This window comes from Dermacentor albipictus, chromosome 9 (genome assembly GCF_038994185.2).
Source record: "Dermacentor albipictus isolate Rhodes 1998 colony chromosome 9, USDA_Dalb.pri_finalv2, whole genome shotgun sequence".
NCBI classification, from domain to species: Eukaryota; Metazoa; Arthropoda; class Arachnida; order Ixodida; family Ixodidae; genus Dermacentor; species Dermacentor albipictus.
In genome coordinates this window covers 124943026-124967169 of record NC_091829.1, presented here as the reverse complement: position 1 = coordinate 124967169, position 24144 = coordinate 124943026, and the positions used below count along the sequence as shown (strand labels likewise).

General features: G+C 42.4%; 1 protein-coding gene across 2 annotated transcripts in view; it reads left to right on the top strand.

Annotated features, from left to right (window-relative positions):
• Positions 1 to 21745, top strand: part of LOC139050120 (uncharacterized) — a 53360-nt gene extending 31615 nt beyond the window's left edge. The window contains exons 3-9 of one of the 2 annotated variants that reach the window (XM_070526335.1): positions 9721 to 10011; positions 14554 to 14898; positions 15887 to 16008; positions 16730 to 16798; positions 17869 to 17940; positions 19120 to 19300; positions 21440 to 21745. In XM_070526335.1, the coding sequence (XP_070382436.1) occupies positions 14862 to 14898; positions 15887 to 16008; positions 16730 to 16798; positions 17869 to 17931 (291 nt within the window). In that variant the 5' untranslated portion in view covers positions 9721 to 10011; positions 14554 to 14861 and the 3' untranslated portion in view covers positions 17932 to 17940; positions 19120 to 19300; positions 21440 to 21745. The remainder of the gene's footprint in view (positions 1 to 9720; positions 10012 to 14553; positions 14899 to 15886; positions 16009 to 16729; positions 16799 to 17868; positions 17941 to 19119; positions 19301 to 21439) is intronic. The other variant, XM_070526334.1, reaches the window with a different exon arrangement.
• The last annotated feature ends 2399 nt before the right edge of the window (positions 21746 to 24144 follow it).

Genomic DNA, 24144 nt, shown 5'->3' with positions numbered 1-24144 from the left:
GCCAGAAAGAGCGTCAGCATCGGAATGCTTCCGTCCGGAACGATACACCATGCAATGTCGTAGTCCTGGATTCACAGGGCCCAGCAAGCGAATTAGATTCGAAAGCCAACACATGGTGGTCGGTCACTACGTCAAAAGAGCGGCCACATATATAAGGGTGAAACTTGCCAAGCGCTCAGACGATGGCCAAGCACTCCTTTTCCGTGACACTTTAACTGCCGTCCTCCTTGGTCAGCGTGCGGCTCGCATAAGCCACGACGTATTCTGCCTGACCCGGATGACGCAGTGCCGAAGCAGCACCTAAGCCTACACCACTCGCCTCGGTATGTACTTCAGTAGGAGCTTGAGGGCCAAAGTGGCGGAGTACAGGTGGCGCCGTGAGGAGCTTTATTGGACGATAGACCGATGACGGGTGGAGCGCTTCACCGAGCAGTCTCTAAGTTGGAGCATCTGCTGCACGCGATGCTGTTGGCAATGTGTTCTTCTTCATTACAATATATATATATATATATATATATATATATATATATATATATATATATATATATATATATATATATATATATATATATATATATATGTGTAGGATGCGAGACATAGGAAGCTCGGGGGCCCCCTACCTAAGTACACCGGAAAGGAGAATTCGTTGCATTGCGATACCAATTACAGGGACACTCCAGGCGCATTTCTGCCGTCGCCGTCGCTATGAGGTTCCGTATAAAGTCCAAGGGTGCTAACGCTCGCGCCGCGCGTCGCAGGCTGTACGTGCGAGTGAAAGCACGCAGGGAAAGCCGGCTGTCGCGGCTCAGTGTGGCGCATAGGAAGGAACAAATCTATGAGCAAATGCGCCGTGAGGCGAGCGCAGGGAGGTAGGAGGCAATCTCGCGCGCTATATACGAAGGCGGGTTAGCAACACGGGTTGAGAGGGGCGGCTTTGACTTTGCCAACAAGTGCACATTAATTAATATAATTAATTAATTGACTAACTAAATAATTCATTCTTAATAACTAAGTAATTGATTAGTTAATTAGTTAATTATCTAATTTTATTTTCACCGTAGACAATACATTTTTACCGCGAAAATAGGGGGCCAGAGAAGAAAGCTGCATCTGGGCAGCTTGACTAAGCTCTAGCCACTCGTACAGCAGCAGTGACACGACGATTTGTAATATGGATTCAGTTATATAAACATCGGCAAATAAATAAACGCTCAGACACCTCCACCACAAGTGGCCTTTACAAGAACAATTTCACAGCATACATATTTCAATGAACCATTAGAAGCGTAAGCAGTTTCAATACGGTCAAACAAACAGGTCAAATAAGGTTATGTTAGTAAGGACTGGAACGTCCACATTTTCGCGGTCTGGTTCATTTAGCGTAGTTGCCAGTGCGTAGTCATGTATTTCTTTCCCAAAGTGGGTGCGCGAGAAGGGAACGTAGTATGGCAGTTTATATCGGAAAGGGTAGGAAATTGTACTTTTCCTGAGATTTGATAATTCTTGAAATAGTTCCGCCCTACCCAATGTGGCTTTTTTATAGTTTCTTAATAATTTGTATCTGTATATATTGTGGATTTTCATAATTTTATGTTTGTGAAAGGGTTGTTCGTGTGTGTTCTAAGAGCGAGAACTTTCTATTGATCTAAGTCTCTTTTTTTCTGAATGAGGAAGAGTTTTTGTAAGTTCGATGCTGTAGTGTTTCGCCATCTAGCATGCAGTAATGTAAGTGAGACTTAAGTATTGCAAAATATACCTTCTTTTTAATGCTGACTGGGAACGTCTGACGGCTCTGGCTTAATACACCTGCGGCTTTACTTAATTTTGGTAATAAAGCTTTCACATGTTCATTCCAAAACATGTTTTCTGAGAAAAAGGACACTTAGAATTTTAACAGACTTTTCTGTTTTAAATTTGAATGACCCGAGAGCAATATGGTCGTCTATATTTTCTAAGGTGCCTGGGGTGCGAGACAACACACACTTAGTTTTTGACTCATTAAGAACTTGCCTATTCTTCTGGCACCAAATCTGCAAGTTGTGACAAAATGCACTTCCCTTTTGTCTTACAATATCAAATGCAAGTTTATTTAGCAGACAATATGCTGGAAGGTCATCTGGGCTAAAAGCCGTAAAAATGGCTTCACGGGGCCCAGGTAAACGTTACATGGCAGCGGCTATACAAGGTGCCGAGGAAAAGGACTAACATACGCCGTTACAAAGGCAAAAATGAAAAAAATGCAGATTACAATGCATAATATAACATTCACAAATCACACAAATACACTTGAAATACGATGCACATGAAAATGCATATGCAAATTTCGACACATAGTACCGCATATTTACCACTCACACAAACACACTAAAAATGCTGCGAAAATAAATTTAATGTTTTTAATAACCGATTTGCAAGCAGCATATATATTATATATAGTAGATATTTACAGATACTGAATCATTTACTAGCAAACAATAGAACAAAAGAAAGATCGCAACGGTTTTTTCTGCAACTGGTTGTGTTTTCATATGTGTTTAGTGTTGTTGGGACGTTGTATGCCAAAGTTTGATACCTAAAAGTTGTACGAAATCGAGGTATAGACCATATATGGGTGTTTCTTGTAGGTACTGTAATAACACGACGCTCTAGACATGACAAGGCTGTAATAAAGTCCGAGAGTTCTCTGTTTGAAAAGTAGAGTGTGTTCAACAAGAGGTATGAGTAAATGTTGTCAACCCGAACTACACTCAACCTTTCAAATGATTTGCATGTGGTTCCCAGACGTTCAATGCTTCCAACGTAGCAAATTATCCTTTTTTGTAGAACAAGTATTTTATTTATGTTTCTTTTTGTTGTTGTTGTTGCTGTTGTTCAGTGCTCTATTCCCTTAATAGAGCACTGAACAATCATTGGCATAAAAAATAATGTATGCAAATAATGTATCTACAATCCTCATAGATTTTTACAATATCATTAATATAGAAAATAAAGAGAACTGGCCCCAGTATGCTACCCTGTGGAGCTCCAAATTCAATAGACCATAGGTGAGATTTATGCTTATTCCAGGTATTGATCGCACGCACTCAAGTAAGATTTAATAAGTTGTAGCGTTGTGCCACGAAACCCATAATGCTCTAAGTTATCCAACAATATTGGATGGTTGACTCGATCGAAGGCTTTGCTAAAGTTCAAGAGTATACCCAATGTCATTAACTTATTTTCAAAGTCGTTTAATATTTCTTGCTTCTGAGCTAGAAGTGCTGTCTCGGTGCAGCGTACCAGTTCGAAATTTCCAATTGGATCCAATTGGAATGAATGGAACGTTTGCAATTATGGGACTCCCATAGAAAAAAATCTAGTGGGTCCAGTTGATCACCCGGATTGTTTTCAATGTATCAAAAGTGAGAAATGGGCGAGTTGGTATAGAAGCATAGCTAAATTCATAGTGCGAACTATGGTACACAATTAAGACACAAGAAAAGACACTACAAGTACCATGTACCGTGTTTTCTTGTGCTTTAGGATGTGTCCCACTAGTTAGCGCTCTGAATTGAGGCATGTTTTATGGGCCTTACCAACATAACCAATTAATAACAATCAGAACCCAAGTAGTTTGACCAGTTAGACTAGTCGGTGAAACCAGTTTACTCATTGGGAAAACAATATAGTTCCAACTCGACTTCCCAGTCTTGTTCAGTGCGTCTAACCAACTGACACAATCGGTAGGGCAAACAAAATCCAAATGTTTACTAGCTAGGTTCAGTGGTCAGGCCCATCTGTGCCATTGGCATTACCAGCAGCTTTGAAGGGTTTGACGTGCTCCATTAAGTGGTCAGGGCTGTTAATCTAATTGGAGGTACATTAACAAGCTTTGAAATGTTTCACCATCTCAGACATATGCCCTAAAGTGTTTGCCCGGCTTGTTTACTTTACCTGAACCATAAACGGAAACTATATTTTGCGAAGTGTCCTATAGCTGCTCAAACCATTATGAACACGGAGGCAAGCTTAAGCAAAATGCATTTTAACAAGGTGATATACAGTACTTGGAGTGGCATTCTCCGGAGTGAACTTCTTATGGCAAGGAATCCGAAGTCTCTGCCCATTCATTCCTGTGATAGAGACTAAGCATCATAGAAATGTAGAAATTTCACTGTAGAACAAGTGCGAAAACCAGTATTGGCGCCATTGATGGCCAGCAAAGCTAACCACGGCATTAACAAGCAATGCATGCATTTAGAAGCATGCCTTACCACTTACCTCTATTCAGTTGCAACTCAATATTATAATCTACGAAGCAATTATATGTAATGGTCAAAAGCTGCATGTGATAACAAAAAATATGACAATAGTTCGGTATGAATATAGGTAAATTACAGCCCATTGAGAGCCAAAACGAGACATTCGGTGCCCTGTGTGTCTCAATTCTGCTGTTGTCCCTTTCCGCTATGCACTAATGTAACTTATTTAAACAACGCACTTTCCACTTACATTATCATCATTATCATCATCATCATCAGCCTGGTTACGCCCACTGCAGGGCAAAGGCCTCTCCCATACTTCTCCATCTACCCCGGTCATGTACTAATTGTGGCCATGTTGTCCCTGCAAACTTCTTAATCTCATCCGCCCACCTAACTTTCTGCCCCCCTCTGCTACGTTTCCCTTCCCTTGGAATCCGTTCCTTAACTCTTAATGACCATCGGTTATCTTCCCTCCTTACTACGTGGACTGCCCATGCCCATTTCTTTTTCTTGATTTCAACTAAGATGTCCTTAACTCGCGTTTGTTCCCTCACCCAATCTGCTCTTTTCCTATCCCTCAACGTTACCGCTATCATTCTTCTTTCCATAGCTCGTTGCGTCGTCCTCAATTTAGGTAGAAGCTCGTTCGAATAATCGTTTGGTCATAAAATCAAGAAGAAAGTCGGGCAAGCGCTACCAACATGCATGACATGCAGTGATAAATTCAATGAATAGGTGCAGCTTTTGGTCAGTTTTTCAATGTCAGAAACCTTTTCGACTCCTCCTCCTCCTCATGATCATCAGCCTTTTTTATGTCCACTGTAGGACGAAGGCCTCTACCTGCAATCTCCAATTACCCCTGTCCTGCGCCAACCGATTCCAACTAATTTCATCGCTCTACCTAGTCTCCTGTCCTCCTCAATTGCGTTTCTCTTCTCTTGGTACCCATTCTGTAACCCTAATGGTCCAACGGTTATCTAACCAGTCCATTACATTACCTGCCCAGCTCCATTTTTTCCTCTTGATTTCAATTAGAATATCGTCTATACCCGTTTGCTTTCTCATCCAAACCGCCCTATGTCTGTCTCTTAACGTTATGCCTAGCAATCTTTGTTCCATCGCGACTTGCGCGGTCCTTAACTTGTTCTCAAACTTCTTTGTCAGTCTCCAAGTCTCTGCCTCATACGTCAGCACTGGTAAAATGCACTGATTGTACACCTTACTTTTCAATTATAATTGTAAGCTTCCAGTCAGGAGCTGGCAATGTCTGCAGTACGCGATCCAACCGATTTTTTTTCTTCTGTGAATTTCCTTCTTATAAATCTGAATTTCCTTCTTATGATGAGTGTTCCCTGTGATTAATTGACCTAGGTAAACGTACTCCTTCACAGACTCTAGAGGCCGACTGGCGATCCTGAACTCTTGTTCCTTTGCATTTGATATTTATTATTATCTTTGCCTTGTGCATATTAATCTTCAACCCCACTCTTACACTCTCTCTGTTAAGGTCCTCAATCTTGTGTTGTAACTCGTCTCCATTGTTGCCGAACAGAACAAAGTCATTGGCTATCCGAAGGTTACTGAGATATTCGCCGTCGATCTTTACTCCTAATCATTCTCCAGTTTAATAGCTTGAATACTTCTTCTAAGCACGCAGTGAATGGCATTGGAGAGATTGTGTCTCCCTGTCTGACCCCTTTCTTTATAGGTATTTTCCTTTTTTTTTTCTTCTGTAGAATTAAGGTAGCTGTACAACTCCTGTAGAAATTTTCCAAGGTATTTAAGTAAGCGTTCTGTACTCCTTGAATACGTAATGCCTCTATGACTGCCGATATATACCTACTGAATAAAATTCCTTTTCGGAATCTGTGAAAGCCATATAGAGAGGCTTAATGTACTCTGCGGATTTCTCGATAACCTGATTGATGGCATCGATGTGATTCGTTGTAGAGCATCCCTTCCTGAAGCCAGCATGTTCCCGTGATTAACTAAAGTCCAGTGTTGCCCTTATTCTATTGGAGACCATTTTGGTAACTGTAATATTTCATATACAGTAAAAGCTCGTTAATTCGAACCGCAAGGGGAAGCCGCTTCAGTTCGAGTTAACGAAAGTTCGAACTAACGAAAGTGAAGGAGAGCGACAGTACACTGCGATTTAGAAGCAGTAGGGCATGTCAGAAAGTGAAGGAAACAGGCTTGGCCGATATCTGCGATATGTTGCGTATATATTACTATGGAGGCCAAGCACTTTTCTGTAACATAAACATGGGTGCTGGACAATGTCCTGGGAATCTGCTTGGCCACCAAGCACAATCTGCGCTGCTGTAGTTTCCATGAGAATTTGTTGCGCAAGAACACGTAGAAATGTAAAAAGGGAGAGAAGAAAAAGTGACAGAGCGGCTGCACGTTTTGCGCTTCGATTTGTCATGCAGTTGTACTAACAAGCCCAAACAGCCGCAGTTCTGTACGTTCCCGGTCACTAATTTAGTTCGTGCCGGTTGCTATACGGAATGCTTCATTTTTTTATCCAAACGATCAAAACTGTACGTGCGCGCGCACACGTACAGCGCTACATTAGCGAGGTTTGAATTTCGCACATTCTCCCGCGCTACGTACGCGCCGGCCGGTGCACTGCCATACTGCGTTAAAAAAAAATAGTTCGTCAAAGGAGGCAATCAGAAAAATATGACACACGCGAAAACAGCAGCGATCGCTAAGCTATAACGCAATTTTACACAAGTCGTCAATAAATGTACAGTTCATATTGAGTTAAGCGTGTATTTGTATGTGCGTGTTTGTATGTATGTGCTCTTGCGCTGTGTTACTTCGTTGGCGCATTCGGACGTGCGGCGGCGTGCGTTTTGTTTCCCTCGTTTGTGCGCTCGTTGTTCTACCACTGTGGATTTTTCGTGCTTGTTCTCCCCGGATATCACCCTGCTAATCGCCCCCGACTCAGCCATATAGAAGGTGAGTGAGATTTGAGCAGTGTTTCGAATTGCCCTTGTACGTTCATTGCAATGCGATTTGATAATGTACGGAAACAGAGGCACCATTCAGGAAAAAAGGCGGGAAAGTGAGCACAACGCCTGTGCGTCTCTGCTCGTTTTCATTGCTCGTATATACTTCCGTTGGGAGAATCGGTTGTATATACCACTAGATTTGCGTTATAGAACTAGTTTTCTCGCGGTTTAATATCGCTGTGCATTTGCGGCGACCCTATCAGATCTGGCTGCGGTACGTGCCACCTAAAAACGGACATGTGCGAAGCGCTTTTTCGTACATGGTTCGAGCACCGATTTAATTAGCCTTTTTATGAGCGCTCGCGCTACGCTGTTTTGGAGGAAAACAAAAATGCGACGTGAAATCATCATTCACGCCACGCCGTCTAGTGACTACGGTGGATGGATGGATGTTATGAGCGTCCCCATTGGAACGGGGCGGTGGGTTGCGCCACCAAGCTCTTGCTATTATACTGCCTAATGTCCTACCAAAGTTAAACAATAAAAAATAAAAAAATAAACACTATAAACTCCCACACCCAAATTTTCTGATCCCCTATTGCTAACTGTGCTTTTGTACGTCTCCGTTTTTTTGTCGTTTCCCTACCTTTCGTCCACCAATCCTCCAATCGCCTCTTACTAATGCCTATTGCGGACATGTTTACTTTTCCACTGCTCCCTCTGAACCCAAGGGCTTCAAGGAGGCCAGTGGTGCCTAAATCGCCCGCTGGGTAGACGTCTTCACATACTAATAAAACATGCTCCATAGTTTCCCTAGCTTCACCGCAGCAAGCACATGCTTCTTGTTCCTTCTTATATCTCGCTCTATGGGTGCGTGTTCTAAGGCATCCCGATCTCACTTCGAAAAGTAATGAGCTTCCCTTTGAGTTATCATAAACTGTTTCTTTCCTGATTTCGTTTTTTCCTCTTAAGTAGATACTTATGGCAGGTTTCCTTTCCATTGCCGCCACCCATGATATTATTTCAGCCTCTCTGACTTTCCGCTTCACCGTCTTTGTTGCTGTGTTGCCCACCCTACGGGCCGCATATTTGCTGGTAAGCTTCCTAGTTCTTTTCCTCCACTGTGAATCAATGTTTTTCCCGTGCATATACCGAAACACTCTCCCAGCCCATTGACTTTCTTCCATTTTCCTCAGGCGTTCTTCATACTCAATTTTACTGCGAGCTTCCCTCACTTCAAACTAGTCCAGCCCATATCACCCTGCACAGCTTCATTTGTAGTCTTCCCGTGAGCGCCCAATGCGAGGCGACCCGCTGACCTTTGGTTCCCATCGAGCCCTGATTGTACCCCTGATTTAAAGCAAACAACGCATTTCCAAAAGTCCTTGAACATACGCGTAGTACATACGCCTGGTGTCAGCGCGCTCCTAGTAGCGCGGGATCTGCGACCGATGCACGCGTGGCGTGCGAGGCAAATGGAAGGTACTCTGCTGCGTTGTCGCTCCAGGAGTGCCCCGCATTGCTATAAGGCCGTTGACGCGCCGCGCTGTCGCCGCCCGCGCTATATTAATATAAAATTGCAAGGGTGCATGTGCGATCATATATGAGATAAAAGCGGGTGGTGCACTCGAATGCTACGAAATCATGGTGGATATATATGTGCATGCCTTGCCAATTTAACCACGTGTGTTTTGTTGTCCACCATTTCGAGCCGCGTTCGGTTCTTTTTGTCCTGTTCTACGTTCGACGTACGCCGTCGCGTGCAAAGGGCTTCGCGCAAGCGCCTTACAATCACGGAAAAGGCAGATTTTTGGCCATTCTAGGTTTGACAATTAGGAGAAAGCTTTCGCTCGGCGGCTCCTATCAAAATACACGGGAAATGAGAAATAGTCTTTCTCAGCAACCAGTGCTCCAAATTTCATGAGGCTTGTTGCATTTAAAAGACAACGTTAAAATCCAGTGACTGTTGGTTGCGATTTTTTTATGTCGTCAATTTGTTAATAAAGATTTCTAAAAATCGTAAATTCTCAGAAAGCGACACTATCATGTTTACAAGTCTGTCACTCAGCAATGAAAAATGATACCACAGTTCTGTACGTTGCACCTAATAGTACCTCTAACGCGAACAATATTGGTATATTACACATGGCCTTAAAGAAACGACTAATATGTCAGTGGGCTTTGAACAACCCTTGAAAACAACGTATCAAATTCACTTAGGATATAAATTGACATATCAAATTTGTCCGCTTCAGACGATCTAATTGATGCAGTTTATAAAGAACTGCGCGATATCTGTTCATGGCACAGAGCTACGAATTTCTAAACTTCGTGCTTCTATTTTTCCAAACATAAATTTTGAAAATTTCTTAAACGAACTCTGCCACTAAATCAAAATTCCACTTGCAACAGACGCTAGAATTTAACTTTCTCTCTCAAGTGCAACAAGGGCAGATTTGGCTGTGGCGGTGGAGCGCAAAGGACACGGCACTTATCGCTCTTTCTGTGTTTCTCAGGTTGGCTGGGGACCCAACGCTACCACAACCGGACTGTAGTACAACTTTTCTTGGACCTGCCCAGCTGCTTCCATCTTCAGTAGCGTCCTACCTGCCAAAAGCATTTTCATCGCCTCTGCCAAACTGGACATTTGAACTTCGCGCCTTCTGTTCGCAAGCCGGACCACGTGTGCCGCCACCGTCGTCGACGAAGCGCAGCTTGTAACTGAGCTGGGGGCGTTTCCTATCACATTGGCTGTGGCGGTGGAGCGCAAAGGACACGGCACTTATCGCTCTTTCTGTGTTTCTCAGGTTGGTTTCTTTCTTTACGTTACTCATCTTGCAACGCGCTCTTTCCGCTACAGCCAATCTACAAATTTGTGTTCATTTGTTGCTCTCATTGCCCTATTTTGGAAAGTCATAGACCTGCACAGCTGCAAACTATGTCGCGTTGCTGTGAATGTCGCTCTGTGATAGATGAAAGCGAATTGTTTCTGACTTGTTCACAATGTGAATTTTCGTATCATAGCGGTACCTGCTCCGGCGTTGCTGAAAGTGCCATTAAGGGCAAACGAGATCAATTCAAAAAGAATTGGAAGTGCGAGTCTTGCAAACCTACAGGAAGTAAAAGCTCCTCCTCTGCTAAAGCATGTAAGAATGAAAGTGAGATAATCAAAAAACTTGCTGAAATGGACCAAAAACTAAACTTGCTTGTTAGTCTGCCAAACAAGGTAGACGGGATCGAACAGTCCATCCAAACACTTTCCGATCACTTTGATGAAATTCAACGAAGGCTTGAGATCCACGAAAAGGAATTAAACACTGTCAAACAGAAAGTAGAAAAAATAGAGAAGTACGCTTCTCCGAGGGAGCTCAATCAGATTCAGGCTGACATAGACGCACTTGAATGGCACAGCAGACGTCTTAACATTGAGATACACGGTGTACCTGATGCTGTCAATGAAAACCTACTCGAAAGGGTAAATGATCTTGCAAAGAAGCTTGAACTTCAACCTCTATGCGACGAAGATGTTGTGGCAGTTCACAGGCTCCCGGCAAAGCAAGGAAAAATGCGAGGAATTATTATCCGTCTTGCACGGCAGGAACTGAAGGATGCGTGAATTGCCAAAAGGCGAGCCTTAAGAGACAATCAGGGCAACATCTTCATTAACGAAAACCTAACCTCTCGCTCGAGGAAACTCCTCGCCACTGCCAAAGAATGGGCAAAGGAAGCGGGATACCAGTTCGTGTGGCACTCAAATGGAAAAGTTCTCGTACGTAGGGCAAACGGTGAATCGGCAGTTGTCGTTAAGGGTGAAAATGATCTTCGTGCTCTATTGCAATGAACGCCAATTTGTTGTTGCTATTATCTGACTCTTTGCCGAAATGAATCATCTGGGATGTATTGGCAAGCAGTATTGGTTCACATTATTGGCCACTCAAAAGAAGGGACTGTCTTTCATACATATGAACATTTAATCAGTCTCCAGCAAGCTACCAGAATTAGAAACCTTTTTTTCTGATATAAATAATCAGTGTAATGTAGTCATGCTAAGCGAAACATGGTATTGCTCTGATGATGTTTTTCGCCTGCCTTGCAAAAAAGTGTTTTATAAAAACCGAACCTCGCGTCGCGGTGGAGGAGTATCTGTTCTGATAGATGATTCTCTAACATGTGAACTGTTAGCCGAGTATTCTTGTATGACAGAAAATTGTGAAATGTTGTGTGTACAAACACCGGGTGTACTCTTTGCAGTATGTTACCGCCCGCCGGATGGTTTATTAGAACCTTTTTTCATTTTTTTAGAGCGCATGCTAGAATTTGCGTCAGAAAACAAATATAAAGTGGTCTTAGGAGGAGACTTCAACATTGATATGAGTTCCGATGGTGCTAGGAAAACGATCTTTCAAAGAATTTTTGTGGCAAGCGGATGTATAAATGCGGTTGAAACCTTCACGAGAGTAACAGAAACTACGAAAACCACTCTTGATCTCTTTATAACGAACAATAGTTCAAAGTTCAAATCAATCCTTCAAAGTTTTTTAGAAACAAATTAAATAAAGAGCTTAGAAATGCAAGAAATCGCTATTATTTACGTACTTTTTCTTCATGCAAGGGACAAACAGAGAAGATGAGGAACAAGTTAAGTGAACTAATGGGACGTAAACAGAACACTGAACCTATAAAGAAAGTTTCTGTAAACGGATGCATTTTAAGCGGAGATAATTTAGTTAACGCATTTAATGATTACTTTACAGACACTGATTCCCATTTATCACTAAGCCCACCATGTACATTTCAATTCCCTGCAACCATGGACACTATTTTTTTCCAACCGACAACACCTACCGAGGTTTGTTCAGTTTTTCTGAAACTGAAAAATTCATGCAGCTACGATGCTGATGGCCTCCAAATAAGACCTATCAAACACGTCATTTGTGACATTGCACCTGTGTTAGCTTATATTTATAACTTATGCATAACATCAGGTACTTTTCCCGAAAAAATGAAAATTGCAAAAGTAATTGTGTTATATAAGAAAGGTGACAAGCTTGATTTAAAAAATTACCGTCCGATATCTATTCTCCCGCAGTTTTCTAAAGGTCTTGAAAAAATCATTCTTAACCAATTAACATCTTTCAGCAATAAACATAAACTAATAACAGACGCTCAATACGGTTTTCAACAAGGTAAATCAACAGAATTGGCACTAGTAGCACAAAAAGAATATATACTGCAGAACCTCGAAAATAAGTCACTTGTAATTGGTCTATTCATAGATTTCACAAAAGTATTCGACTGCATAAACCATGACCTCCTAATACTTACGCTTGAAAGATATGGCATCAGAGGCCTTCCTCTTCAGTTACTGGCATCCTACCTTAGAAATCGACAGCAATATGTGGCTATAAACACTAACATATCATCTACACGAAAAATACAAACAGGTGTCCCTCAGGGAAGTATCCTTAGCCCATTTTTGTTTAACATCTACATAAACGACATAGTTCTTATCCACCGAGAAGCAAAATTCATAAACTACGCAGACGATACGAGTGTTTTTTTATCAAACAACTCTTTTACAGGCCTCATTAGTGCAGCGAACAACCTAATAACCCATCTCTCAAAATGGAGCCAGGACAACTTTTTAAAAGTAAACTCGAATAAAACACAAGCAGTCATCTTTAAAACAAGAGGTACATGTACTCCATTGACCAACAACATATTTTATAACTCTGAGAAAATAGAAGTTGTTGACACGGTAAAAGTACTTGGCGTATATTTTACCGACACATTGCAATGGGACGCTCACGTGGATTTTGTACTGCAGAAACTGAGCCACGTAACAGGTTTACTACGTCGAAATCGCTACCTTTTACCAATGTCAGTTAAATTGATCATTTATAATGCATTATTTGCCTCGCACGTAAATTATTGCCATCTTGTATGGGGCACGACATCAGCTTCCAATCACTCTAAAATACTATTGATGCAAAAAAAGATAATACGCGCTATCGCAAATGTGCCATACAACTCACACACTGAGAATCTTTTTACCAAGTATAACATAACAAAAAGTCATCATGTCTACAAACAAACCCTCCTACGCACCTATTACTTTCAGGTGAAAAATAGAAGCAACTTAATTACAAATACAGCAAACTTAAAAGAGAATACACCAACATATGAGGCGCGCAGCCATGAAAAATGGCTCATACCCTTCTCGAGGACAAATTACGGCCATCAAATGGTCGCAAATACCTTGCCACGGCTATTAAATTATTACCTAGAAGCCGGCATTGACATCCATGCCTTGACAGCATCGGAGCTCATCTGCCTGGTGAAAACTACCATTTAAATCGCCATGATTCCGTAAAACCACATGCATTCAATGAAAGAAATGTTTTTATTTTGATGTAACCCACTCTTCTTTATTTTTTTCATTTCTGAAAGTGTTCTTTGCCACCGTTCTGCCAATATGTAAAGGGGGCCAGGGACCACTCAAGCTGCCAATAAGCAGCTTTTACCTTGGCCCCCTCCATTTGCTTGTAAATGGGCCCAAATAAAATGAAATGAAATGAAGTGTCATTAAAATCGATCTAGGTGTAACCTTAGAAAAGCATTTTTGTGTTTCATGTATTTGAATTGGCGGCACTATAGTTGGGCCCGAGCTAAGCTTCCTCTTAAGGGGATCCAACTTTTAAAAAATGTCATTGATTGAAACGTCAACTCCTTGCCACTTTGGTGACTCATTGATTTGAGAGGGAACGAGAGGCGCGCGGCAAATCTGCCGTGTCATCCTACTGTGATTGCAGAATACATGTATGCATTATCGACAAGATGTCGTAGATGTCTAGAAGCAAATAGTTAAGTCAAACAGTTATTTTTGCTGTGAATTGGCACAGTATATATAAAGAGGGCACATCAAGGGGGAGCTCATTCTTGTGTAATAAATTATACTTTGGTACACGCTTGTAACAGTGCTTTCTCTGTGGAGCATTTCTGTGGACAACTTTCTTTGAAAGGAATCACACCTTAGTAGCAGCTAGCGGATAGACCAATAAAAATGTCTAAAACTGATTTTATAGGAAGGAACTGCCTTTAGATGTTGCCAAAACAATTGAATGGATGTCCAGAAGCAGTTTTTAAAATTAGGCAAGGGATTCAAAATAAAATAAGTATTTGCCCACCTCACACTGCCCGTGGCACAAACAGCCACATTTTAATACCTTCAATCATTTATTTATATCCATCCATTTATGTGAGCTTAAAGCCAGTCAATGTAACCCTTTGATTGTTGCTTTTGGTGCGTCACGACTTCACATTTTAATACTGGCATCTGTTTTTTTCAGCTTCAAAAGCCATGACCTCACGGAAGGTTATCGACGCTTCATGGACACTTGAGGAAGTGAAGATTACTGGTCATCGAGGCTTGTTGAATGGAGTTCACGTACCCTAAAATTTCACTGTGTGAAAATATGTCATTACAGTATGTGTTCTTTCTTAAGATACATTGAAGGCTGCTTTTTAAAAGCTGAATGAGTCACTGGACACATCAGATTTGAGGCATTCTGACCCGGATGAACAACGGAGAACAATAAAGCTGAGAAAGCGTAGAATAATTTACGACTCCTCGGACACAGATGATGTTGATGAGCTAATGGCCTTGGGAACACAGCCATCATGTCACACTAAAGGTATTTTTTTCTATTTACTTTTTGATAAAATATGCAACTTGTCTTTTGAAATATTGCAGCCCATTGCATTTCTTTTGAATGGGACTGCTGTTGTTTTATAATCACAAATACAGTATCTATAACATATCCATCGAATATATAGCGTCTTTATATTTTTGTGCAGGCATTTATTGACATTGTTTATGTTGAGTTAGCTTTGTTAACAGCTCCCATGTTGCCACCTGCACCGAAACCACAATCAATCGCCCCGTGCTCAAGTGCTGTAGTACTGACATGCCCAATTCAGAGTTCACCTAGCACACCGCCAGTGACCAGAGGACTATTCGAGCTGTCTACCTCCTCTTCAATGCATTGCATTCAGGTACAGCAATATGCAATTATTAAAAAGTACATGCAGGTGCAAGGTTTTAAAATTTTTTCACCCTGTGTTACTTGGAGCAGGTTTACTAACAGTAATTTTTGAATATGTTGCTGTTAGTAAGGTGACCAATGTAGATTAAAAAAGCAAATTTAATTCTCGTTAGAGAGAAAAGGAGCCTTCTTAAGGTATAGATTCATTTTATTCAGGACTGATACTTGGCCCAAACTTCACGAATCAGAACCTTTATCATCTGTATTCATATGTTATTGGTCTCTACTTTTTCACTACCGCGACTGCACGTTTGTAGTTCCTGCACCTGTGTGTACGGGAAACATATTCGTAGTATTGTCTAATTGCGAGCACAGCTGTTGCACTGAAATGCACTGGCCAGCAGAAACTGAGCAAACGTGTAATGAGGGGGGGAACCTTCTATCTTATTGAACTAGGTTAAGTTGCACAGCTGAGCTTGTAATTCTGAGCAACTTACATCTATGGAAAAATTTTGCAACACAACATTTTTTGCAAACATTCCAGGTTTTCAAAATAAAGAATGTCGTCTAGTGTGCAGTTGTCATCATACGCACAATTTTTTATTTTCTTGTGAGCAACTATATTTACTCATTCCAGATAGTGCGTGTTCATCTCCCGACATCATGTCACTGGGCCCAAGACCTGCCCAGCATCGTATGCCGACGCCATGTCAAACACCCAGGGATGGTCGCTGCAGGAAACACCATGTTCTGACACAGGTACTACGAACATGAATGACTATCTCTGCATTCTAAATTTGTTCAGCTGGTACAATGTGTCTTTCAACTCTGTTTGGCTGCTTGGAACTATCAACACTCACATAGTTGAAACTAATATTTGTGGTTTGCTCTGGTTTGCACAGCTGCAAACACTTGGGCTCTACGGTCAGGTTACGAGGGGTGTGCAAATATTCAATATTTATAATGCAATTCGAATAGCATCTGCTGTTTGATTCGAAACACACTATTCAGAATTGTTGAGTATTTGTTTCTCTTCGCATATCAGGGGACTAACAACACTTACCAGAAGCCTATAGGAATGCAGACAAATGCAAATGGAGACTTTCTAATGATTAGGCTGAGAGGGAGTGGGAGATGCTATGCCTAATTACCAAATTTTGCCACTGTAGTACTATTGAACTGGCTAAGTGACATATCTAAAATACTTATTTTACAAATGAGTTATTTTTATAACAAAAGTGATTAAGGCCTGTTTTGAGATTGCTTGCTTAAAACTCGTTGCCTAAAAATATAAACGGATGAAAGTTTTTATTTCTAGTGGTAGGAGCACTTCCTGCCACTATGTAAATGAGCTGTCATTTGCTTATTGCAATGGTTCTTGCATTTTCAAAACATGCGCTGCATTTCTTTCTAGTTGAAATTCATTATTGTTATACAATAATTTCATGTTGCTGTGGTCACTGCCTTTCCTTAATTGCAGGGAGCTTTTGCCCATCTCCTGTCACTCGGCATGCTTCTACCTCACGAGATCCAGTTCCCTCTAGCCAAGGTATGGCGAAAATAACATTTTTGTGCAGAGAGGTACTCATAATTGATAGTAAAGTGGCTAAGTCTCCTGTATTTGGCTGAACGTTGTGTCTCTGTCATGGGTCTGCTGCCTGTGCTTTAAATTAGGCTACAAGTGATACTAGCATAAGTATTGCCAAGCTCTATGATCTATAGGCTAAAAGTACGTTTAAACCAATCCAGTTAGCATTTTTTGTCAATTTGGCTAGTTGTCTAAAAGAGATATGAATTGGGCTAGTTGGTGTGCATTCATTTTTCTAGTGCTACGTACAGTAGGACACAACAGGACGACAAGATGACAGTCGTCGCTAAAGAAAAAGATACGATAATCAGGGAAATCCTAGAGGCTTTAGAAATAGAAGAAAAATGACAACTGCGTGAGCACCTTTAATCATGCTAACAAAAGCCGAAATCACTTACGCAAAGAATACATTCACACACAGAATGCGCTTATAGAATCATAACAACCAGAAACGTGAGAACGCGATCTGAGTGAAGCTGCTGTAATCATAGTTCACGCAGTCGCAATACTTCGTGGTGTGCTTTAAAATAATGTGGTATGATCTGACAATAAACTAGTCGGTAGTTTGCGCTCCCGTGTGTCACTTCGTGTCCGCTTCATATTCAGTGTCCGGTTTGTCCCTGTTGCATCCTACTGTACATAGCGCAAGAAAAAATAAATGTTGGCTAGTTGTAACCATGATTGTTGGTATAATTCGGGGAAAATATTTGGGGTCTGAGTCAAATTTTCTCTGCATATAATTTCATTATTATATGTACAATACCGAATTTTGTTCCTTTTCTAATTACTAGATGATCATATTCTGTTAACGTCTGATGAAACATATATTTAGTAATGTTTGTTTTAGGAGTGCTTGTAGCTTACTCTTGTTCAGAGTTTTCCCTTTCTGTTTGATCGATTAGACACGACATTTTTTGCCCTTCTGCTTGAATGAGGTTTTCACAGAGACCTAAATATTTTACATATACTTGCACATATTAAATATAAAACGATGATACCATTAGTCTAAAATGCTCTGATATTGTTTACAGAAGAAAGCAGCCGATGCCCCACACTTCAGGAAATATTTGATCTTGTACAACAGCTTCACATGAGACAGCTTGGTAAGAATCACAGTAAATGCAGTGCTTGATAGAGCAAACACTGATACTTTCGTGTGTTGTTAGAGGGACTAACACCAAATTTCATGCTTAGACCTTAGCCTTGCTAGGTCACCCTGATTACGTTGTTTCATGAACATGCATGCGTGTTGAATGAAAAAATTGCAAGGGGTTTGAAAATATTGCATTTTAGTCATGTGACATATCGCCTGCGTAGCCAAAACTTGCGTGATGTAGCTACACTGAAGCAGTACAAATATCGGTAAAAACTGTTTTCTTGGGGAATTAGGGATTTTGCGAGATGGAAAAGCTAAACTATAGACCTTCTTATCGCGCAAGGATGGCTTGTTCAAGCTGACACGGTGCTGCTTGAATGTGGTGCCGTTGCGTGCTGTGGAACGATTTGGACATATTTTAGATTGTTTTCCACGAACTTTAAGTAATGTCAATTCATACGACGTCATTGGGAAACCACTGTGTAGCCTTTACGTGCAGTCGTAACCACAGTGTTCGTAACCATGTGCTTGCGACGTGCATCAGCAACTTAGGTGTGCACGTGCTGTTAACTATTTTCGCAGTATCGGTTTCCGCTTGACGAGGAGTAGCGATGTCTGAATGGCCATGGTGAATTGGAAAATCTTCTCATTGTAGTCACTTGTTGTGGGAACTAAAACAGAAAAGAGTGCTCGTGTATGGCCCACCCAGTGCGACCCGGAAGCGCCAATCATGATAAAATATTTGCGTTAGTCACCGGCATAGTTCTCACGCATTTCAAGTCCAGTAGACTTGAAATCACCACGCTATATCTGCACGAGCCTCCTGTAAGGCGTTACTCAACACAGCGATCACTGCGGTTGGTAAACCAGCATGATGCATATAGCTTTGTGCGTCGGCATTGCCTTTTTGCCGTGTAAAGCAGTAATGTCCAAAGGGGATCGCACAGAAAGAATCTGGCGGCTATTTGCGAGGACGCAATTTCCGTAATACGAGTGAGCCGTCGCAGAGGGTGGGTTGAACAAAAAAAACGGTCTCTGCAGCAGCATAAAAATTATACTGTCTTTAAGGACGGGCGGGTATGCATTTTTTCGGTACCATTATCAGGTGCAGTGTAGCATTTTTGAGTATGTCAGTGCTTTTCCTCAGGATATCCTAACATTGACACATTCTATGGGATTCGTGAAGGAAGTCCTAAAGGCCCTTGGCGACATACTCTTCAACGTGAGAAGTGTGCGCAAGGAAAACCAGTGGAAGCCATGTTGTCATGAAGCTGCCCAGTGACTGTACACCACTCCCCGTCAACACTATAGAGCAACTTCTGGCATTTGACAACTATCTCTCGGATCGAGACCACATGGACTTAGTGGTAAGCCACTATACTATAGGAAATAAGCTTTGCTGCCACCTGCACAATTATCTTGCCTGCAGTTTTTTGCATTATGAACGTGCCAATTTTAGACCCGTATAAAGGAGGCAGTGCATGTCAGTTCGGAACTCTGTACTAATTGAGTGTCGTGGTTATTAAGTGCGTGAGTTTGTTAGATATGCTATCGCTGGCTATAATGCATTCTGAACTTGCAGTGATTTTTCTGCTGTTTCAACTGATGCATACTACGAATTTATTTTGAATTGAATTGGCAAATAAGTTATGCAAATGTGATATTAAACCTAGTGAACTAATCCTCCATGATATTTCTGTAAATTGCCAATTGACTTGTGCATACCTAGCGCTCCTATATGCTCAAATGTACAACCTCTGCATTTCGTTTTCTAGCATAGAGGCAGCCCAGCCCCAGTTATCGAGCTACTTATAGTCAAACCCGGATATATTGAACCCACATATAATGAATTATTGTGTTTATCAAACAGCTCTAAAATCCCCTTGAATATGCATGTATATATGTTTTTTTATCTAGTTCTTGTGATCCCCATCATATTCAATATATCTGGGTTCCACTGTATGGATTACATATGTACAGATAAACACATAGTACTTATAACAGTGGGAGATAAACTTCTGTGAATTTACAAAAATTGCATTTTACAAGAACTGAGGCATGAACACTTCCTGCTTTTGTAACGTTTGTTGACAGCTTTTCACTACAGAAGGTTAGCTTGTGTCAGTTCGCTGGAGTTTCTTTGCTAGTTTAAAGATATGGTAATTTAAGAGATAAAATGTTTTTTCCTATCATTGCAAGATTATCTTGCAATGACAAAATTCAAGGTGTAGTTTAGATGCTTGTCAGACCATTTAAACATAACACAACAGTTCTTCACTGAACGTTTACTTCGATAGTAATTATATGGACACTCAAAGTGCATTTATGCCGTCGGCGTCACCGTGAGGTTCTGTATAATATCCAACGGCGATAAAACCATCGCTGCGCCTTGTGTGTGCAAGTGAAAGCGTGCGAGGGTGAGCCGCCAACCGCAGCTTATTCTCGAGCATGCGAGAGAGGAAGGTGGCCGGACGCGCGTGGACTTAGTTCACTCGCGGTACACAAGGTGGAGGAGACGGTAGAAGTGGGGGGGGGGGGGGGGTGCGTTCTGCTTCTGTGGCTGCTGCTGACGGAGCTGCCACGCGGGCACCGTACCTTAAAAGCGATCTGCTGTGTGGCCGAAGTGTGCGCCCGCGGGGCCTCATTTTCAACGCAATCTGCGATGGGTACGAAATGCATACGCCGAGTGCTAGTAGCTTAGTATGCGCTGTGCTTTCTGCATTCGCGTTGAAGCGAGACAAGCAAGAGTGCGAAGGTCAATTTGCCTGCTGCTGCTGGCGTGCTTTCCAGGTTTTGACGAGTTTCCGCGGTCATCAAGCGAGATGTGTTCATGTTTACCTGTACGCGCGTGACACCGTGCTTGTTTACTTAGTTAGTAAGACTAACTTAGTTTACTTAGTTAGTTTATTTCAGAAGACAGATTTATGCACTTAAGTGTGGAATATTAAGGCGAAGCTTTAGGTGTCTATGTTGGCTGTGACATTGAAGAAAAATGGCCAGCAAATTTCTCGGGGACGTTGCTGTAAACAAAGTAAATTGGTGGCTTTGAAAAAAAAATTGGTACGTTACGGTCTGGTTGGGTATCAAACCCGGGCACACCGGGGTGCGAGACAAGCACGCTTCGCTGAAGCCGTTGCCGCTCCACTGTTCTAGCTTACTAAACGTATGCCTAGTGCGTGCCTGATTTCACACGTCCTGTTGCAGCCATCTTGCTGTCTAACGGTGTGGCCTAGTGCATGCAATAACATACAGCACTTTAGGCACTACGTTAAGTGTTCATATGTGGCGTTCAGGAGGTCGCCTTAATGCCGCACCTGTACTTCCCATTGCGGCTCGTTATGTCTTACAAAGAAGTCTAGCCCTGATTGTATAACTTGATGCATCGCCAATTGTCTTACAAAAAAGTTCAACCCCAACTGTATAACTTAATGTATTACCAAATGTGCAGCAGGCTTTCGCCTTCTTGTGTTACAAGAGCGTGACACCTGCCGAACTCTTTTTCACAGGTGCAACACGTGCCCTCTTCGGCACGACTGATGCAGCTGTTGCAGACGCCACCAAGAGGTGGCTGATGTTTGCTGCGGACCAGCAGGGAGGCCGGACACACAGACGGTGCGTCGCCTTGTTGAGGCAATCCGACACAAGCCAAGACAGCACCTCGTAATCTGTAGAGTTTTATGTAGACTTTTTTTTTAAAACAGTTCTGCTACATGTTATTCCACATATCAGGGGTGTAAAGCTTTCCCAGCGTGGCGCACAGCGTCTACAATGCACAAGCAACTTCAGTGCCTTTGCAACGATGTCCCGGTAGCACTCCCTGGCAAACAGTATTGCAAATTTTGCCAGAACTGGATGGACATGAAACCTATACTTCAAGTTGATAAAATGTTTATCAACAAAAGCTTCTCTGCTTCCCTGCATTCAAACTTCAAATTCTGATGTGACTGACAATGTAATATCATTGCTGGCACAGAATTCTTAAGGTTTGTCTTGAGGTCTTTCTGTGCCTCCAGCATCGTGATTGTAGGTGTTGTCGCGTCCTGCAAGAGATCAACATGCAGCGACCTTGCTTGGAGGGCTTTGATAGCCTCTCAGTCAATGCGTCATCATACATCATCAAAAGTGTGCCTACAAATCTGCCACTTTAGCTTTAGCAGCGCAGCTGCCTTATTGTCACCCCTCCCATATGCATCTCGTGAGAGACTTGCTGTGATGGCTTGCAGATTATTTTGGACAGCAGCACACGAGCGTCCAACACTAAGCCAGCGTGTGGCAGATGGCTCAGTAATCTTTGAGCCCACTGATTGAATGATGTGTTCAATATGCCTTCTTAAATTATGTAACAGCTTATTCGTTCACGTAATTCCACTCACTCTTTCTTTTTTTGTGTGACATTTCATTTTATGCGAAGCATATTACGAGAGCTCAACCCAGCTCCTCAGGCGCGGCGGTGTCGCCTTCAATGTCGCCTTCAATACCACGTGACACCGTGACGTCACGACATAGGAGAAACGGGGCTCCAACTCGCGCCGTCGCTCGCGGCGTCGCGGCGGTATATAAGCAGCTGCGCTTTTTTCTAGGTGGCTTTGGCTCAACTCTTGCAAAATGGGCTGGGTGGGAATCGAACCAGGGTCTCCGGTGTGTGAGACGGAAACGCTACCACTGAGCCATGAGTACGATGCTTCAAAACGGTACAAAAGCGCCTCTAGTGAATGCGGTGTTGCCTTAGAAACGAGCTGTTTCTAGGCGTGCGTCGCTTGCTCAGGCGCACATTTCGTTGCCGCGCCGAACGCTGCGTTGCTCGACGCTCACCGCGTCCAATGCGGGGCGCGTAGTCGCTGCGCCGTAGCCCATTTTAACGCGACAGCGTTAAGGAGCTCGTGTCTCAGAAAAGCCGGTGTCGTCGGCGTCGGTGTCGGCGTCGACGGCGTTGGCCGTGAGCGATAAATCCCAGCAGGCACTTCATGAATAAAAAACAACTTGCAACATGGGCTGGGTGGGAATCGAACCAGGGTCTCCGGAGTGTGAGGCGGAGACTCTACCACTCAGCCACGAGTTTTTTTTTTGTCTTTATTACACTCAGCCACGAGTTCGATGCTTCAAAGCGGTACAAAAGCGTCTCTAGTGAATGCGGTGTTGCCTTAGAAACGAGCTGTTTCTAAGGCTCAGGCGTGCGTCGCTTGCTCAGGCGCACATTTCGTTGCCGCGCCGAACGCGGCGCTGCTCGACGCTCACCACGTCCGATACGGGGCGCGTAGTCGCTGTGCCGTAGCCCACTGTCTTACAACCCTTGGCGGTTCGACGGGAACGCTGTCGCGTTCCACTCTTGAAGGCGAAGCTTAAGCGTCCTCCAATTTTTTCTTACACCCCTTGGCGGGTCGACGGGAACGCTGTCGCGTTCCACTCTTGAAGGCGAAGCAGAGTAACGCATGAGTTGTTTCTTCGTCTAGCCGAACCAAATATAGCCAAGCAACAGCAGTTCACCAGGCTAAACAGTGGTTGAACAACTAAAATAAAGGCTAGTATGCTTCGCATCCTGGGCTTAACCTTAGCTAAGCCACAGCCATTTTTTAGACAGCTGAATGATGTCACCTTGTTCGGCCACCTAAAAGAGAGCATTAGCTGTGCCTTCTGTGTCCCGTGGCTTGATATGTGCAATAACCTTTGTGATATAGTTTGCTGCAGTCGCTGTTAAGGAACTTCATATATTGACTGATGTGTTCAAATATGCGTTCTTAAAATGCTGTAACAGTTTATTTGTTCACATAATTGTATTTCACCCTTTCATTGTTTGTGATATTTCATTTTTAGACAGTCGAATGATGTGTGGTTCGGCCATCTGTGTCCCTTGTTAGCTTTATATGTGCAGTCATCTTGTGTAGTTCACTGATGTCCCTGTTAAGGAACTGGATATATTGACTCTTCACCGCTGTGTTCAATTCTGCCTTTTTAAAAAATGATGTGACAGTTCATTGGTTCACGTAGTTGTGTATTCTATGCTTTCTTTGTGTTAAGACATGTTCCATCTGATGCAACTGTATTCTTCAGCGCAAAATAAAAATGAAACACCGAAAATGTTTCTGTTGTGACATATTTGGTGTGGTACAGATAAATATCTACAAAAAAGTAGCAGGGCATTCATATGTAGCCAAGATAAAAAACTAAACAATTGGGGATAGAAATTGTATTGGCCAAAATGCTTGGCTTCCAT